This window comes from Aptenodytes patagonicus, chromosome 2 (assembly GCF_965638725.1).
Source record: "Aptenodytes patagonicus chromosome 2, bAptPat1.pri.cur, whole genome shotgun sequence".
Classification (NCBI taxonomy): Eukaryota; Metazoa; Chordata; class Aves; order Sphenisciformes; family Spheniscidae; genus Aptenodytes; species Aptenodytes patagonicus.
Genome location: NC_134950.1, coordinates 152580319 through 152599433, shown reverse-complemented (window position 1 = coordinate 152599433; position 19115 = coordinate 152580319). Strand labels below are relative to the sequence as shown.

The window sequence follows — 19115 nt, the reverse complement described above, 5'->3', positions numbered from 1 at the left end:
TGCTTCAATACTTAACCTGATTGCAGTATGTTTAGCTGCCAGTGCAGTTTAGTGCTTTGGCCATAACTACTGGGTGAATGTTCTTTCCAACTTCACAGTGGGATGTCACATGAAAATTAATTCTAAATGGATATGTTTTAAAATACTTAGCCTAAGTAAACATCATCTTGAAGTTTAAAATTTGTTTAAAATCAAACAAGTTTATAGTCATCCTATTATAGAGCTTTTCTTTTAGGCATGCAGTAGCATCAGATAAGTACAAAGACTTTTCCTCAGAGGTGTGATCCCATTTTTGAAAATATCTAGTACATCTTTACCCTAGAAAAGAAAAATTTTAGGTCACTTCATTCCACTATTGATTTGTGAATAACTGAGAGAAAATTAGCCAGATAAAAATATTTGACCAGACTTTGATAACACCAAAGTGTTGTAAAAATTAGATGAGTGTCCTCTCTCTGGCTGAAATTGATACCTAAAGAAAGGTGTAAGAGCAGGACAAGGACATATGATAATGTTGGTACTTTCTATTCTCTGACCATTTGCACTTTACAACATTCCTGAGCCAAATGTGGTTTTAAGTGCTCCATAAATTTCTCCATTCTCTTTTGTACTGCAGTAAAATTTTGCTATCCAATACCTGGTATTGTTTTAAATAAAGATTTGCCAGGAGTTTCACGGCTTTAACTACATGGTATTTATTCCCTTTTTGTGCGTGTGTGGTTTTTTAAAACCTGTCTCCTGCTGGCTGAATTTCTGATACAAATGTTGTAAAAGTGAGCAGCAGACTGCTAATCTTGAGTCACCCTTTCCACGCCACTCATGGTTTCATCTCTCTATTGCTTCTACCCTTAGCGCAGGCAAACAACCATAGTGATTTCTGTGCTAGTAATCAGGCAGACTCTGCTTTTCACCTTGCTTTAAGAGCTGATCTTCATGCTAGTTTTCAAAAACAGAGATTTGTCTTTGTTGTGTTCTAGTATCTATTTTTCCACAAACTTCTGTCATGATAGAAGTATTTGGGTACTTGTTGATTAACAGATAGGATAAATTTAGCTGGCTTCTAGTGAATTCTGCTCAACCTTCTTTTTAATTTTTTTTGTTGTTGTTACCAAATACTTTTTTTTAAAGTAAATTAACTAAGAAATTAGGAGGTGAAACATTCTAAAACACCCATCATTAGTTAAACATTTCAGGCATCTTTATTGTACATGTGATGGCATTCTTCTTCTCTAATGCTGGAAGTAGAGGTGTATAGGGTTTACCTTATCAGTACCTACCTTTAAATGATATCATGTACATAACTCCAAGTACTTTTTTTGAAAGTGTAATAAGTTTACTCCCCCCCCCTTTTTTTTTTTTTTTTTTAAGCAAAATATGTGCTATACCTTTCCTCTCCTCCCCCTACATCTTTACACCTCTCTCTGCAGGCTGCTTAGGCTCTGGTACAGAAAACGACAATGTGAACACACACATACTGAATGCAGTTATATTCTTGAAACTAAAAAATAAATTGATAGGCTTGCACAACACACTATAAAAAGGGTTATGATGGTAGGAATAGAGAAAGGTTAGGGGAAACAACCAGAAATATTCTCACATGCAATAAAGAAATAATTGAAATAATGTACTCATTCTGTTTTCTCCTTGTGAGAAGAGATAAGCATCAGGCAGAGAGAAATTCAAAACCTCAAACTTCTGCAGCAGAGATAGTGGCTTGTCAGCCCAAAATGTTAAGGACAAATGGTAGTTGAATCCAGATGGTTGATACGGCATGTTTTAAGGAAACTTTAGTTTTAGCAAAAACTGTTAGCAGTCAAGATGAATGTGAAAATCTTCAGCCATTGTGATAATTTTTTCTTCATACAAATTATTGCCAAGCTATTCCAAACTATGAAAATATAAATGTAACTGCAACAGAAATTAGAGCTGACAGATGTTCACTTTTGAGGGACTATTGCTTCCATTATTTTAGCGATAGCATTGGCACAGCTTTTAACATGTCATCAGTGTTTCTAAGATAAGCATCAGTCTTCTATTTTTTTTCTCAGGTTTTACAGTGTGGCCTGCCAAATCGCTATTGCTCCAGGCTGAAGATTTCGGTGTTTCTTATCCCAAGAACAATTTTTAAATCATTGAGGTATTCTGAAGTATAGCAGCCAAAACACAAAATTACAAATTAATGTTTTAAATACCATTTAAATGCATCTGTAACTCAAAAATCCTTTTTTTAATTAAAACTTAAAATTTTATTTCAATAATTCATAACATCTAGAAGAGTTTTAATTGAGTAGAAGCATCAGATTTGTTTGGTAATGGGTAATATTTTCAAAGCATAAATCATCCTTATATCATTATAACTTAAAATAATAATTACACGTAATAAAGGAGCGCTATCAGGGTTCTTAGCCAAAAAAGAAGTGTGTTGAGAATTGTACTTTTATGTGGTGGGCTAATACTGTGAACAGGAACCTTTAGAATTGCTTTGTATTAGTTTGTATAGAAAGATAGTTACACATTTGTTTAACACTGAAATAAGCACCAGACTGTCATAGATAAGGTTTTCGGAATAGTCTCACATAAAGAATAACCTTGGGATGCCTTTTTCTGTTTGTGTGAAACTCAGTCGGTATAATAAACATATTATTTACATGAGCGCATTAGCAGAGGACTGGATTTGATGATTCAGGAGGCTTGTTCCAGTCCTGTGTCTCTGTGGCTTACTGAAATGAATGTGCTCAACATGCAGACATGTTTCCATTATATTCTTTTGGCTACAAGAGGATAATTACGTAAAGTAGATATATGAAGTAGTTCTTTGTAAAGACAATCAGTGCTGTCAGTGCTAGAAGTACTTAAAAACTAACAAACAAAAAAAAACCTTCTTAAAGGCTCTTTTTGAAAAATGAGGTAGTGAGTCATGATAAATCCAAGCAATAGTGTACCTTCTTTCCAAATCATGTGTTTTAGGCTTGGAAGTCTTTAATTATTGGAGCTTTTACCCTTGCAGGCTGAAGTATAAGATGCAGAAGCTTGTACTTCAAGATCTGTAACAAAAAGTCACTGCTGTGGGGTATTTATTAGTCCTTTGTGCTATCTTGGGTGATAGCAGGGTTAGTTCCATATAGTTTATTTTTGATTGAACAATTCTTTTTTTTTTTTTAATTGGTTATTTCTGGCCTTCTCACTATGCAGGTGAAATTGTATACACGGTGTTTTTATTTGATTGTCTTCCTGATAGGCTTTTAGGAAAAATGGTCTATATTAGTATGTCTGCGTTTACCTTAAATTCAGCTTCTTTTGAGGTTTCTTGGAGGTGAGGAGCCTGAGACCTTTTTTTAAACTTCCTTGCATGTGTGTGGATGAAGATTCACTTCCTACCTCCAGTATCCTTTCCGCCCTCTCTCCTTTCTTCCTGCATTCTTCTCACTGGTGCCTCTTCTTTGCGGTCTCTGTCCCCTGCTCTGCTCTCCCTTGCTCCACTTGTGCCTGTGCCTCAGCAGCCTTTGCTTGACCCCTCACGTCCTGCCTGCCACCGAGGTGAAGGGAGGGAGATCTGGTCCGCATGGCTGTACCGTAAGGGAAGTGCTGCCTATAGCAAGCTGGAGCAAACCTAAACTGAGAGGCGCAGAGGAGATATTAGACATAGGACAAGATTTTAAAGCTTTCGTGTACTGTATTTAAGAAGAATACTTTGGAGCAAGGCAGTGTTGTGCATTGCAGAGCCTGTCGTCGTATCGTGTACTATGGAGTGCTTGGATTGGCCAAGGATGTGGCACGCAAAGCTGTTGTTGGCAGAGGGCTGGAAGTAAGGGAGTGCCTCTAAAGCCGGTCTTGCTGCAGGGTCTGTTCATGTCACTGGCATGTGTTGTCTGTCCTTCAGTAAAGAAAAGATTTTTTTTTTTTTTTTTTTAATTCTTCTAATGAGTGCTTGATATTTTTGTGCCTTGTTTTCTGCCATAAGCAAGTGAACTTGCCATGTAAGATTCATTCTTAAATTGCACCCCAAAAGCCATAACCTGTTGTTTGAGAGAATTATTGAAGAAATAGGGAGGCAATGGTTAAAATACTTATTGTAATGGCTGTCAGGTAGATGCCATCTCAGTATATAGAAACCTTCACATCTGTGCCTCCGTTGAATGAAGACAATGTTTTTAATGAGTCTTTTAACTCTTTGCTTTGGAGAGAAAGCAGTATGAGTTACCTCCCTGTAGCCTTTTGCAGAAGGTTGAGCTTTTTAAGAGCAATCTGTTACAATTCCACAAGATCTATGAGTAACCAAAATTACATTAAGTACTACAGGGGCATCTTTAAACACACACCTAATCCAAGAATTGGATATGGTTTTCAGAAACCCAATAATATTAAAGTACAGTTCCCAATAATATTAAAGTACAGTTATCCTCTTCAGTGTATGCAGTTTGGGAAATTGTATGTTGAGTGGTTTTTATGTCTGGGGGTGCACGCTGTCTCAACATTCTTCACATGAAAAGCAATTTAAAGCTGTTTTAAGTGTGTGTTACTGCACAGCTATTACATTTTTATGATTTGAATCTTTAAATCAGATAATAAGATCTTTGATAAAATACATACTTGTTGAATTAAGGTTTGTAGCCACATATAGAGGCTACATATAGATATCACAAATACAGGTTTATAGCCACATATAGAAGGGGAAGGCCAACAAGGAAGATATCCTGCTGGGAGTCTGTTATAGACCACCCAACCAGGATAAAGAAGCAGATGAAGCATTCTACAAGCGGCTGGCAGAAGTCTCTCAATCGCTAGCCCTTGTTCTCGTGGGGGACTTCAATGTCCCGGACGTCTGCTGGAAATACAACACGGCAGAGAGGAAACAGTCTAGGAGGTTCCTGGCGTGTGTGGAAGACAACTTCCTGACACAGCTGGTAAGTGAGCCGACCAGGGGAGGTGCCTCGCTCGACCTGCTGTTTACAAACAGAGAAGGACTGGTGGGAGATATGGTGGTCGGAGGCCGTCTTGGGCTTAGCGACCATGAGATGGTAGAATTCTTGATTCTCGGTGAAGTAAGGAGGGGGACCAGCAAAACCGCAGCCATGGACTTCTGGAGGGCAGAACTTTGGCCTGTTCAGGACGCTGGTTGAGAGAGTCCCCTGGGAGACAGTCCTGAAGGGCAAAGGGGTCCAGGAAGGCTGGACGTTCTTCAAGAAGGAAGTCTTTAAGGCACAGGAGCAGGCTGTCCCCATGTGCCGTAAGAACGGGTGGGGAAGACGACCGACCTGGCTGAACAGGGAGCTCTTGCTGGGACTCAGGAAAAAAAGGAGAGTTTACCGCTTGTGGAAGAAGGGGCAGGCAACTCAAGAAGAGTACAGGGATCTCGTTAGGTCATGCAGAGAAGAAATGAGAAAGGCAAAAGCCCAGCTAGAACGCAATCTGGCCACTGTCGCTAGAGACAACAAAAAAAGTTTTTACAAATATATTAATGACAAGAAGAGAGCCAGGGAGAATCTCCATCCTTTATTGGATGCAGGGGGGAACATTGTCACTGAGGATGAGGAAAAGGCTGAGGTACTCAATGCCTTCTTTGCCTCAGTCTTTAATAGTCAGACCAGTTATCCTCAGGGTACTTGGCCCCCTGAGCTGGAAGACAGGGACAGCGAGCAGGATGAACCCCCCATAATCCAAGAGGAAGCAGTCAATGACCTGCTACGCCACCTGGACGCTCACAAGTCTATGGGGCCGGATGGGATCCACCCGAGAGCGGTGAGGGAGCTGGTGGAGGTGCTCGCCAAGCCACTCTCCATCATTTATCAGCAGTCCTGGTTAACGGGGGAGGTACCAGACGACTGGAAGCTTGCCAGCGTGACGCCCATCCACAAGAAGGGCCGGAAGGAGGATCTGGGGAACTACAGGCCTGTCAGCCTGACCTCAGTGCCGGGGAAGATTATGGAGCGGTTCATCTTGAGGGTGCTCACAAGGCATGAGTGGGACAACCACGGGATCAGGCCCAGCCAGCACGGGTTCATGAGAGGCAGGTCCTGCTTGACCAAACTGATCTCCTTCTATGACCAGGTGACCCGCCTAGTGCGTGAGGGAAGGGCTGTGGATGTGGTCTACCTGGACTTCAGTAAGGCCTTTGATACTGTCTCCCGCAGCATTCTCCTAGAGAAGCTGGCGGCTCACGGCTTAGACAGGTGTACTCTGCGCTGGGTAAAAAACTGGCTGGACAGCCGGGCCCAGAGAGTTGGGGTGAATGGAGTTCAATCCAGTTGGCGGCCGGTCACGAGCGGTGTTCCCCAGGGCTCAGTTTTGGGGCCAGTCTTGTTCAATATCTTTATCAATGATGTGGATGAGGGGATCGAGTGCTCCCTCAGTAAGTTTGCAGACGACACCAAGTTGGGCGGGAGTGTTGATCTGCTCGAGGGTAGGAAGGCTCTGCAGAGGCACCTGGACAGGCTGGATCCATGGGCCAAGGCCAATTGTATGAGGTTCAACAAGGCCAAGTGCCGGGTCCTGCACTTGGGCCACAACAACCCCAGGCAGCGCTACAGGCTTGGGGAAGAGTGGCTGGAAAGCTGCCTGGCAGAAAAGGACCTGGGGGTGTTGGTCGACAGCCAGCTGACCATGAGCCGGCAGCGTGCCCAGGCAGCCAAGAAGGCCAAAGGCATCCTGGCCTGTATCAGAACTAGTGTGGCCAGCAGGAGTAGGGAAGTGATTGTCCCCCTGTGCTCGGCACTGGTGAGGCCGCCCCTCGAATACTGTGTTCAGTTTTGGGCCCCTCACTACAGGAAGGACGTTGAGGTGCTGGAGCGTGTCCAGAGAAGGGCAACGAGGCTGGTGAAGGGTCTGGAGAACAAGTCTGATGAGGAGCGGCTGAGGGAACTGGGGTTGTTTAACCTGAAGAAAAGGAGGCTGAGGGGAGACCTCATCGCTCTCTACAACTCCCTGAAAGGAGGTTGTAGCGAGGTGGGTGTCGGTCTCTTCTCCCAAGTAACTAGCGATAGGACGAGAGGAAATGGCCTCAAGTTGCGCCAGGGGAGGTTTAGATTGGACGTGAGGAAAAATGTCTTTACTGAAAGAGTGGTGAAACATTGGAACAGGCTGCCCAGGGAAGTGGTGGAGTCCCCATCCCTGGACGTATTTAAAAGACGTGTAGATGAGGCGCTTAGGGACATGGTTTAGTGGGCATGGTGCTGTTGGGTTGATGGTTGGACTCAATGATCTTAAAGGTCTTTTCCAACCTTGATGATTCTATGATTCACATTGTTTAAATTCAAATGCCGAATTAGTGTTTTAAATGGTAATGTGGTCTGCAATACACTTACTAAATAATACAATTCCTTCTTACAGTCTTTTGAGGTGTTGAGATACTGCTTGCAAGTCTGCCATGTCCAAAGGGGAATAAAAGTGAAAGATGACTTTAGCCTTGGGAAGCTAGTTTTTTCCAGTCACTTTCTATTATCAGTGAAGAAAGTTTTGGCAATCTGAATCCCCAGGGGTTGGTGGGAGAAATCACCTTTCTCTGTTAATGATAGCCCGAGCATCCCTGATGGTTAGCCTCTCTGGGCTTAAAGTTAGTCTGTGAATTTGCTCTCCGTGTTTATGTGTTATGATTCAGTTAACTAAACCATTTCCTTAAAAAAACAAAACAAAACAAACCCTAACAAAAACAAACAAAACCCAGAATCGTAACCAATTTGGATACACAGGAAACTTAAGACAGCTCCAGTGCAGCTCAACCCATACATGTCCATCTGACCCAATGAAATGCATCTTAAGGTGCTGAGAGAGTTGGCTGATGTCATTGCAGAGATACTGTCTATCATCTTTGAAGGATCATGAGGACTTGGGGAGGTCCCCATTAACTGGAAAAAAGCAAATTGTGCACCCATCTTGAAAAAGGATAAGAAGGACAATCCAGGGAAGGCAGTCAATTGGCCTTATCTCAGTCCTTAGGCAAATTACGGAGTTGGTCCTCTTGGAACTTATTTCTGAGCACATGAAGGAGAAGGTGATTGGGAATAGCTAGTGTGGAATTACCAAGAGTAAATAGTGCTTGACCAACGTGATTGCCTTTTATAGTGAGGTGACTAGATCTGTGAATGAGAGGAGAACACAAGGATGTCACCAACCTTGGCTTTAGCAAGGCTTTTGACCTTTTCTGCGACACCATCCTTATGCCATAGTCTAGATAGGTGTACTGCTGGGTACGTAGGAAAACTGGATCGTCAGGTATAAAGGGTAGTCGCTAAGGGTTCATATTCTACCTGGAGACTGGTTACAAGTGGCTTTCTTCAGGGTCCCTCTTGTTTAATATCTTTATCAGTGACCTAGAGAGGAGATGGAATATGCTCATCAAGTTTGCAGACAACACCAAACTAGGGGGTGCAGTCAATATGCACGAAGGCATATTCGGAAGGACTTAGCCTAGAGGGATGATCTGATAGGAACCTCTTGAAATTCAAGGACAAATGCTAAGTCCTGCTCCTAGATTAGGCTAACCTCCTGCAGTGGTACTGGCACCTTGATGGTGATGAAAACTAACACCATACTGTTCTGCATCAATAAGAGCACAGCCAGGATATTGAGGGAAGAGATCATTCCCCTCTGTTTGGCACTTGTTGGACAAAAGCCCTGAGCAATGTGGTCTGAATTCAGTGCTAACCCTGCTCAGAGGAGGAAGTTGGGCTAGGGCACCTTCCAAGGTTTGCTCCCACCTGAACAATTCTGTGATTCATTTAAATTATATTTAAGGTTCTCAAAATGTGCCCCCTTTTGTGTTCAAGTGTTCAGGTTGTTACTTTAAAACCTTCATGTGTGATCCTGAAGGACTGTTCCAGGAGATTCAGGTATAAACAAAGACATCAAATGTATTAATCATGATAAAATTGTATTGTAGCAGCATAGTAGGGTATGATACAGATCTGTGCTTATTTTTTTTCAGTGATTTTTTTTTTTGGTGTTCATTCCTTTGAATCTTTGGAAAATTGGTTAATACTTGTTCCTTAGTTCCTCATCCACAGAGTGGGGATAGTATGTCCTCTTTGTCGTGCTTTCTCACCCATGTAATCCTCGGTTTTGAAATCTCTGGATCTGCCTCTGAGCCCATTCAGTGTAAATTTGTGTCTTTGCAGAATCAGAAAGTTCATATTTTTCCAGATCACTTACATTGTGTACAGATGCTCCCTCTCTTTGTAGGTCCTTGATCTCCAGCTGCACTGCAATACGAATGTACTTTGATACATGAATTTCTCTCTGCTTTAGCTAGCAAATCAGTTAATGCAAGTTAACTGTAGTTGGAGCTGTGTTGCCTGTTTATTACAAGTTTTCAGTGTCTTACCCCTATAAATGTTTTTGCATTGAAAGGCTCTTCCTGAAAATGGCTAGTTGCAATTGTTGACCAGTTGCATGCTCATGTCAAACAGAGGTGACAAGCGGCATCTTCCCCTTTGCCAGAGATGCTCTGTCACCATGCTGGCGCACTTTCCGATGGCTTGTCTCTTGGGTCGTTTCATAGGCAATAGTGCAGAATAAATTGTGTTTGTATCCTTCTTTCAAATGAAAAATAAAACTTCAGGTAGTCCTGGAGTCTTTGACCTTTTTGTTACAAATATTTAAAGGGACACTGGTAATCTGGGAGATGACAAACTGAAAGAGAATTATTTTGTGTGGTTTCTCCTCTGGCTTGTTTGTTCTGTGCACTTCACCGCGTTTTGGACACAGTCGTTTTCATTGATTGGTGAGCTGAACACATCCTTTTGCATGCTGTGCGAGGAGTTTTGGAGTGCAAATACACCGATTAATCAAGGAAACTGAAAAGGGAGACATACTGCAAGTGCTGAAGAGGAAAGTCAAAATACAAGGGATATATATCCTTGTTTGGGTTTTGTTTTTTATTGGACAGCAGCTGTGGAGTTTGCCAGTGCATTAAATTAGTAGGCAGTAACTCATATGGTGTACATCATGGTTTGCTGTATAATCGCTTTACAGTAGGTAAAAGCTTGCCATTAGCTGACCTTCAACCTCTTCAGGGATTGAACAGAATTATTTCCCTCCTGTACCAATGTCATTTGGAATTTCTTTAAAGTTTGCCTATTCCTAAAACCACTTTAATTTTGATTCATTGGGGGATAAGATCCACTGTGAAGTAATAATAATTTGAATAATTATTGTTGCTTTCAAGGACTTAGAAACTGTTTTTTCCTCGGCTGAATTCTTGGGTTTAAGTGTTGTGGGAAATTGTGTAGCGGTTGTAGGGGTGCCTAACACTTTCGTATTCAGAGCTTGTACAGATTTATTTCAAGTACTAGCATTTTTGTAACTTTTGGGAGTAGAGACTGTGGCACTTTGAGTTAAGTCTGTAACATAAGTAACTTAAAACTGAGCACTTCCAGTTTGCATGCTACAAACTAATTAATTGTTCAGTGGGTGGTTATATTCCTCAGTCAAGGTTAGCGTCATCCTCTCAGGGTTTGCTGCAGGGAAACTGAGCAAATGAAAAAAGGCAATAGGACAGTGAGCTGTTGTAGTTTTGAAATGGAAGTGTAACTGAGGTTCTTCCCATCTCCTAGTTGCTCTAGAGAAGAGGTCTGTAAATACTTCTAATTTATTGCTGTGGATGCAAGTAAAACTTAGGAATTTTTTAAATTGTAGTATCACAGTTTTGCTGTGAATTCTTTTGCTTTCCCTTTTTATTAATGTTTCTAGTTTGCAGCTAGTTTTTTGGGGGGTGTACATTTTAAACATATAACTTAAAAAATTATTATATTTTCCACTCCAGACAATTTAGAGGGGTGTTATTGCAAAACCTTCCTGTACTTTAATTGCTTATTGCCTTGTTTTAAATTTACATTGCCGAATTTTGATGGTTCAAGTGCTGCCTTAACAGAACTGTTAGTGACTGTTGGAAAAGCACAATGCAGCACACGCAGTTGTGTTCACACAAAGCAAAGAATAAACCTCTGTCTGTGAATGTTCATTGATTTCAATAGGCTTTTCAGTAGCTCTGCGTATTACAATTCTTAGCACCTATAATACATTCATATTCATTACGGCAGTACAGTTCAGCCCCTGCTTGTGACTTGATTTTTTTTTTTTTCCCCCCATCCCCTCTTCTACTGGAGCATGAAGTAGAATTATTTTTCTAGTCCTTGTAATGTGTTCTAGAAGATGTTACGGCTCTTTTCTCAGAATGATTGAAAATGCATCTTTTGGCTTCTTCCATCTTGTAAGAAACATGTTAAATACTAGAAATACTTAAAGCTTTTTGGAATCTTTCATGATGACCCTTGTGGCTATTGAGACTGTGAGGTGCTGGGCATGTATGGCATGCAATCGATTGTATGAACAATTAGTGGAAGAACTAATTGGTATGTAGTAGTGCCATCTTTTAAAAATATGAATACTTGCTTCTTTATTTGAATGTATGGAGGATGGGGGGGATTGGTTCTTTGGATGCTGGAAATCTGTTTAAAATGCTTTTTTGTTTGCTTGTAACTTGGCTTTATTATTTGAACACTCGTTTAAACCAAATGGTTTTCGGTAGTCTGAATGCCCATATTTTATTGTAGGAAATCATGCTTATCTCTCGAGTTTAGACTTACTGATGTAATAAGTGTGTTTTTCACTTATGCACATAAACAAAAATAGTCTACTTCAAAATAATATTAAGAGTTCAGCAAATAATTCCTGTTTCATTCACTCACAGCAAAATCTATAATCGGGTATGATGTTCTTTGCCCTTATCTCTCATGTACAATTAACATTCTCATGAAATGAAACAGGCTTCTCTTTCTTAAAAACAAACAAACAAAAAGAAGTACATTTGACAGTGTGAATTAATTGGACCCTTATATTTGTTTGAAAGACTTCATGTTTTAAGATACTTAATCTGATATCCCAATAATGAGAAGTTCGGACAGCTATTTAGTTTGAGCATTTGCTTAATGCATTTAATATGTTAATATATGACACGTTACCTTTGTAGATGAACCGACTAGTCCTAGTATTGACCATGATATTGCACACATTCCTGCTTCTGCTGTTATTTCTGCATCTGCTTCTCAAGCACCAGCTATAACAACTGTTCCTCCCAGTCCCACATCTCCAATCCCTTTAATTCGGCGGCAGCTTTCACATGATCATGGTGAGTGCTGATTTCATTTCTTTTCTCATGCAACTTGTTCCTTTTACACTCTAGAGAACAGGAGTGAAAATTGTACGCTCTTTATTGCTTGAAATAAATCGCAAAAACGTGATTCAGGTTCTTACATACTCGAAAATTTCCATTTGTTTGTAGAATCCATCCGGCCTAGTGTCCTGGATAGCCAGCCTGCTGCAAAAACTGAGAGATCAAAGTCATATGATGAAGGACTGGATGACTACAGAGAAGAAGGAAAATCGTAAGTTCATGAAAAATATCAGTAAATTTGGAGATCTATTTTTTTAAAGTGTATAAAATCTCATTTTAACATTTGTTTTTCTCCCAACAGATCCATTAAGCATGTATCTAGTTTAAAGGGGATTAAGGTAGGTATATATGTATATAACAACTCCTAAGAATTACACATACTACTGTGACAAGTTGTATGAATTATACAACTCAATTATACAAAGTGATGTGTTAAACACAGACATGAAGTTTGTTGGAATTGCCAGTCATGAAATTGTTCTTAATTTTGATTGATTTTGATTTAAATCCATTCTAATGTTTTTCCCCAATTGGTGCTGTATGCATCGCATAAGTAAACATGGTCTCTTTTTTCCTAGGCTCATCACATGGTCCTTGATTTTTCATTTTCCTCAGCTTCTGTAAACAGAGCATATCTATGGCGTGCTTTTGTAAAAACTTACTAATGAGAGTCTAAGACTCCTGCAGTTTCTCAAAGTATTCTTGGGATGTGTAAGGTCGCTATTGTTGTATGGAAACTTTAGAAATTATGTTTTCCTGGGGGATATTCTTAGGGGCTTTTTGCTGAATGAGCTGTCAGCTTTTAAAGAGAGAAACATCTTGAATGTAGGGATTGTAGAGAAACGTGTTTAGAAGTACACTGTGGGGTTCTTTCTGTGATGTTTTCTTTAGGTCCCAGACAGCCAGAAATCTTCAGAAGACTCTGGTTCCCGAAAAGATTCTTCTTCAGAGGTCTTTGGTGATGCCTCCAAGGAAGGATGGCTCCATTTTCGTCAGCTTGTTACAGACAAGGGAAAGGTACCTGTCATGTTTGGTTTTTAACCTAGCACAAATACTAAGCTGGTGGAAACCTAAGATAAGAACCTTAAAGCTTTCCTGTTTTGCTCTTTTTAATTAAAATTTTTGGGATATGAGCATCAATAAGACTGACAAAATTTTAGACCTGTTAGAACATGGACTTTAGCGAATTCCTCAGCTTCTTTTACAGACTGCTTTCTGAACTGTCTTCTGAACTGATAGGATGAGAGGAAATGGCCTCAAGTTGTGCCAGGGGAAGTTTAGATTGGATATTAGGAAAAATTTCTTCACTGAAAGGGTTATCACAAGCTGGAACAGGCTGCCCAGGGAAGTGGTTGAGTCACCATCCCTGGAAGTATTTAAAAGATGTGCTTGGGGACATGGTTTAGTGGTGGACTTGGCAGTGTTACATTTATGGTTGGACTCAGTGACCTTAAGGGTCTCTTCCAACCTAAATGATTCTGATTCTGATTTTACATTTCAAAGCATCTGTGACGTAAACTCATTTCTAATGACTAATTAAGTAGTAAGAATCAGTTCCTTGACAACTGTAGTTTGAAAAAAGCTGTTGTTTTTGTGAATGTTGTGGAGTTGAGTTCAGATTAACCTTCTGTGCAAGTGTAGACTAACACTTAAAGAAAATTGGGAGTCTGGAATCGCAGTGGTGTGTAAATGTGAGTCTGACTTGAATGAAGCTTAAAAGGCATGGGCAAGAGTCCACTAAATATTTTTTTCCTATATTTGTATTAATGCCTCTGTGAAATTCTAGTCACATTCTGTTTCTTGGTACTGTCACATGTGAACACACACTTAATGGGTGATGAGGGAGGGCAGGCTATTGAGCAATTCACTCCTCTAATGGAGAGCAATTAGTGTACTTTTGTGTAGTATTACCACAGGTCATTCTTAAGAATGCTATAGGTCGGTGGTTGGTCTTTCTTTTAAAAAAATTCTGGAGGTAGTTTTTTTTAATCCAGAAACACTCATCGTAACAAATAAGCAAACTAACATATCGGTTGATGTTTTTCAGCGAGTTGGTGGGAGCATTCGGCCATGGAAGCAATTATATGTTGTTCTTAGAGGTCATTCACTTTATTTGTACAAGGATAAAAAGGAACAAGTGACACCGTCTGAAGAAGAACAACCTATAAGCATCAATGCTTGTTTGATAGACATCTCATACTGTGAAACCAAGAGGAAAAATGTATTTAGACTCACCACATCAGACTGCGAGTATCTGTTTCAAGCTGAGGACAGAGATAATATGTTAGCATGGATTAAAGCAATACAAGACAACAGCAACTTAAATGATGAGGTAATCGTATAATATATAATGCAGAATCCATAGTTCTTGTCTTTTAATTAAAAATTGATTGTATTTTCTTGTAATTAATACTTCAACAAAATAAATCATTTGCCATTAAACAATAGACCAAAATGTGTACAGGAACATACAGGAAAATGAGCTGAAAGGCAAGGTAACTGAGTAAACAAATTGAGTTAAAAAAAGTCTGACATAATGAGAGAGCAGACTTTTGAAATAAATTAATGTCGTTGCTGATTTGACTAACGATACATGTTACATTAAGCTGATCTGTCAAAAATCCCTAGTCTTTTAAAAAAGATAATTGCAGTATTAGAACCAGTGTGTTCTGTCTTCAGACTTGCATTGCAAAGTGGTGTGTGCAGTAGTACAGTCTGAGTTTCTTGGTAGTTAAAAAGTGAAACTTTGGAGGATGCCTGTTTCTCTCATTAAGTGTTGATGTTTCTATGAATTAAATGTTAATGCTAATTACAAAAGGCAAACGTATACTATTGTACATAACATAACAGTATCTGTCCCAATATTGTCCTCAGTGCATTTTCATTTCAGTGATGAGCAACAGAGAATATTTTCGTGTCTGTGGTCATGCACATCTCAGATTTGAAATACTTATGCAAAGGAAATGGATTAATAAACATTATTAGACAGATGGATAAAAACACATTTGAGTTCATGGCTGTTTCAGCTGTATGTGTAGTAGTAATTAGTTATATAAGTACTGTGTGCACATAGGATTGGCTTTTTCAGAGTACTAGGTTGTGTTGACTCTCATGTTTTCTATTTAAACTTACTTTCAGTTTAACAGGATTTAGTCAGATTGTATTGCTTTGAAAAAAGTCTAAATAGCAGCATTTAATTTGTAATTACTTCCTTGAGATTTCCTCATGGTTTTTAAATGTTCTTTCCGTATTGTTCCAAAGGACTGCTTGTTAGATTTTTACTTTTTTAACTGTACTAAAATGTTAATTTTTCATATGCAGTCTGTTGACGGGAAGAGTTAATTGTATTCTTAAAGTAAAAAATATTTGTTGTATTTTATAAGATTGTAAAGTAGATATCAATTCATTTTATAGGACACTGGTGTCACTAGTAGAGATCTAATTAGTCGAAGGATTAAGGAATACAGTACAATGATGAGGTAAGTGAATTATATGCTGCCAGTAGTTTTTGTAGACTTCTTATCTAGCTTCTTTTTACTGAAGGTAGTATATCGTGTTTCAGTTCTTCAAGCAGCAAAACAGAGCCATCTCCCAAAACACCTCGCCAGAGTCTAAGTATCAGACAGACTCTGCTTGGAACTAAAGCAGAACAGAGGACCCAGAGTCCACATTCTCCTAAGGATGAATCTGAAAGGAAGCTTCTCACTAAAGGTCTGTATGTTTTGTGTATTTCTTTAGTTCCTTATAGCCCCAGCGTGAGGGCATTGAGGTGCCTTTCTCAGGTTTTTCGAACTCATGAATATACAGATGCAAACCAGGTATTAACCAGGGTTTTTTTAAGCTGCAGATATAATCACTCATTTCTGGTAACTACTTCATTTAGATGTTATCTTAGATGTACTTCAGGTCTTCTCAGATCCCTGAAGCTTTTTATTCCAGTCCTCTCTCAAAAGGGTTTTGGGTTTTTTTCCTACAGCTCGATGTAGTGTTAACAGTAATAAAATACAGGTGTTACGCTTCTTGTGACCAAAATTTTGCCAAGCTTTGGAAATAATTTTGTATGTAATTCATACTTTTGTCTCCAGCTGACTTAGAAATAACAAGGTAAATTCATGTTTCAAATACGCTGTTAAGAAGCCAGAGTTTTCCACTGAAGTGTTTTAGAAGTAGAGAACTTTTTTTTTGTCTTAATCTTTAAAATACAGGAGTGAATTTTTTTTCCAGAACAAAATTAATGCCTGCTGAGTTCTAAAAAAGTCCGATGAGCTGGCACTGCAAACTTAAATCAGTAACTGAACTCCATGAAATAATGTCACAAGCTACTTTTTTTTTTTCAGAATGTGTAAATGTATGGTATTTCTGATCAGACTGTGCTTGTAAGGATGTTGCATACAAATTCAGGCAACTGGCTGAGCAATCACTTTTGATCAACTACTTTTGAACAATTCAGTCTTGAATTTAAGCTGTGAGTGAACTCTGTTTTATGTTACCAACAAAAGTCCCTTTGCTCCTGCTATGCTACAGATTATGTAAATAAATTGCAGTTGTGAAGTAAATGTCAAATCTGCTGAAAGAATATTTCCAGAAATACTTGAATAAGAAAGGAGTACTGTTGTATTAGGCGACTTGCAGTACAGGATAAATGGGCATTGTAATTTGCTACATGAATTGTATAGAGGAGGTAAACAGAGCAACTGAACTTTTTATCTGACTTTTGGATAGATAATACTTTTAAGTGTTTGAGTCCTGTTTGGAATGATTTAGGAGTGACTAAAATCTGGTAATTTTTGAAAGAGTGAGTAGGTCTGCACAGGTGTGAGCATGGCTGTATAGTTTCATACATATTTTGTGCAGCACTGTTTTCAGCAGAGACTTAATCTTGTTTTCCTAAATGTAGATTTTAATTTTTTAAAATGCAATTTATGTACCGTTAGTCTTAGAATGATGAAATTCCACAGTACCATTCAGCTACCTGCTTTTCTAAATCTGGGGTGTGAGTATGTTCATATGTATCTTTTGAATCACAGAAGAGTAAAAGAAGGTATGTTTAAGACACTCGTGTAGTGAGTTATTGCGGGAAGCCGGGCCAGTAAAAGAGGTAAAAATGCAGTAGGTGTCACTTGATCTTTGCAGATCTGTTACCTATATTCACAGTAGTTTTTGTGACTTAAATGCTCTTATTTTTCTTGTTTCCTTGTTTGCATTATACTAACAACAAAAAGATGAGACAAGCCCACCAAAAGACAAGGGGACGTGGAGAAAAGGCATTCCAAGCATTATGAGGAAGACATTTGAAAAGAAGCCATCTGCTGTAGGAACATTTGGTGTTAGACTAGATGACTGCCCCCCAGCTCATACCAACAAAGTATGGAAGGACGATTTTTCTTTCCGTTGTGATTTTAAAATAGTTTTTGTATGAATTACTTTAAAATGTATATATAAACTTTCTTTTTCTTCAGTATATTCCACTGATTGTTGATATATGCTGCAAACTGGTTGAAGAAAGAGGTCTTGAGTACACAGGCATTTACAGAGTTCCTGGAAATAATGCTGCCATCTCAAGTATGCAAGAAGAGCTCAACAAAGGAATGACTGACATTGATGTTCATGATGATGTAAGTCTTGGATCACACTATTTCTAAGTTGAACTCCCAAAAACTTCTGGTTGTGTTGTGATTATAGAAATATAAAGCATGTCTGTCCTTTTCTTCTAAATGCGTAGAAATGGCGAGACTTGAATGTGATAAGCAGTTTGCTGAAATCCTTCTTCAGAAAGCTCCCAGAACCCCTTTTTACCAATGGTAAGTTGTTTGTTACGATTTTGTCTTTAGGAATTACTCTTGAACAGTTGTCTTACATCTTTCAGATGATTTGAGAGAAAATCCAGTGAAATCATCCTAACTCTGTAATAAATGCCCTCTTTCTTCCTTTAAGAGCAGGGAGTCATGGTGATCATAGAGCTTGAGAATGAGAGCTGTAAATAGAATTTCTCTGATGGTGAAGGAATTATGAATTTGCAAAAAAACTGAGTAAAATTTGCAATTTTACTATTGCAATATTCTATGAAAGCTGGTTTTTTTTCCCCACTGCCATCTTCTTACATTAAATACAATATAATAGGCTAATTTATGACTTCCGAAGGTCATTCATATATATTTATATATTACCTGTATTCACGGGGGTGGGAGGGTAGGGCTGGGCAGTGAGGGTGTATATACATAGTATACATATATAAACTAATATATATGATTGATTTCTGCTTTTTTTTAACAGACAAATATGCAGATTTTATAGATGCCAATAGAAAAGAAGATCCTGTTGAACGTCTGAAAACACTGAAGAGACTGGTAAGCTGAAACCAGGTGTGTTGTAGGTGCACTACAAAATTAGTGTTAAATGTTTAATGTTCTGAATAGTGATTGTTTGTTTCAGATTCATGATTTACCTGAGCATCATTATGAGACTCTCAAGTTTCTTTCTGCACACCTGAAGACAGTAGCAGAGAACTCGGAAAAGAACAAGGTATCGGAAACAAAAGTATAATGTATTTTGGTTTGTTTCATTCATAAAGTACAGTTTTTGTGCAGGATTATTTCTATTAAGGTGATAATTTATTATTGTAGATAAAAATAAGACCTTTACTATGTTAAGAAGATTTTTGGATTAGACTAAGGACTCCTGCAAAACATGCACCTGTTTAGTGTGAATTAGGTTTATTCAAACTGGTATTAATTCTTGTGGGAATAACTGCTTATATCCTAAATTTATCCCAAGTCTGTAAATTTCATATAATCCCATCTAGATGCCAATAGAGTGTGCCTGGGCAGGGCACAGGTGAATGTCTGTGGCCTGAATGAACCTGTTGACAGAGGCTGTCACACCAGCTTTGTGTGAACCCTGGCTTCCTGGACACTTGAGTAATTTTTAAGACTAGGACTTGCTGTAATTA

General features: G+C 39.0%; 1 protein-coding gene across 4 annotated transcripts in view; it reads left to right on the top strand.

Annotated features, from left to right (window-relative positions):
• The window catches only part of ARHGAP21 (Rho GTPase activating protein 21), a 129608-nt gene that overhangs the window by 100565 nt on the left and 9928 nt on the right, over positions 1–19115 (top strand). For all 4 annotated transcript variants that reach the window (XM_076331713.1, XM_076331712.1, XM_076331714.1 and 1 more), the window contains 12 exons: positions 11963–12121; positions 12275–12377; positions 12468–12504; positions 13058–13183; positions 14214–14498; positions 15581–15645; positions 15729–15877; positions 17389–17531; positions 17626–17781; positions 17889–17967; positions 18440–18513; positions 18599–18688. In XM_076331713.1, coding sequence (XP_076187828.1) covers positions 11963–12121; positions 12275–12377; positions 12468–12504; positions 13058–13183; positions 14214–14498; positions 15581–15645; positions 15729–15877; positions 17389–17531; positions 17626–17781; positions 17889–17967; positions 18440–18513; positions 18599–18688 — 1466 coding nt within the window. The remainder of the gene's footprint in view (positions 1–11962; positions 12122–12274; positions 12378–12467; positions 12505–13057; positions 13184–14213; positions 14499–15580; positions 15646–15728; positions 15878–17388; positions 17532–17625; positions 17782–17888; positions 17968–18439; positions 18514–18598; positions 18689–19115) is intronic.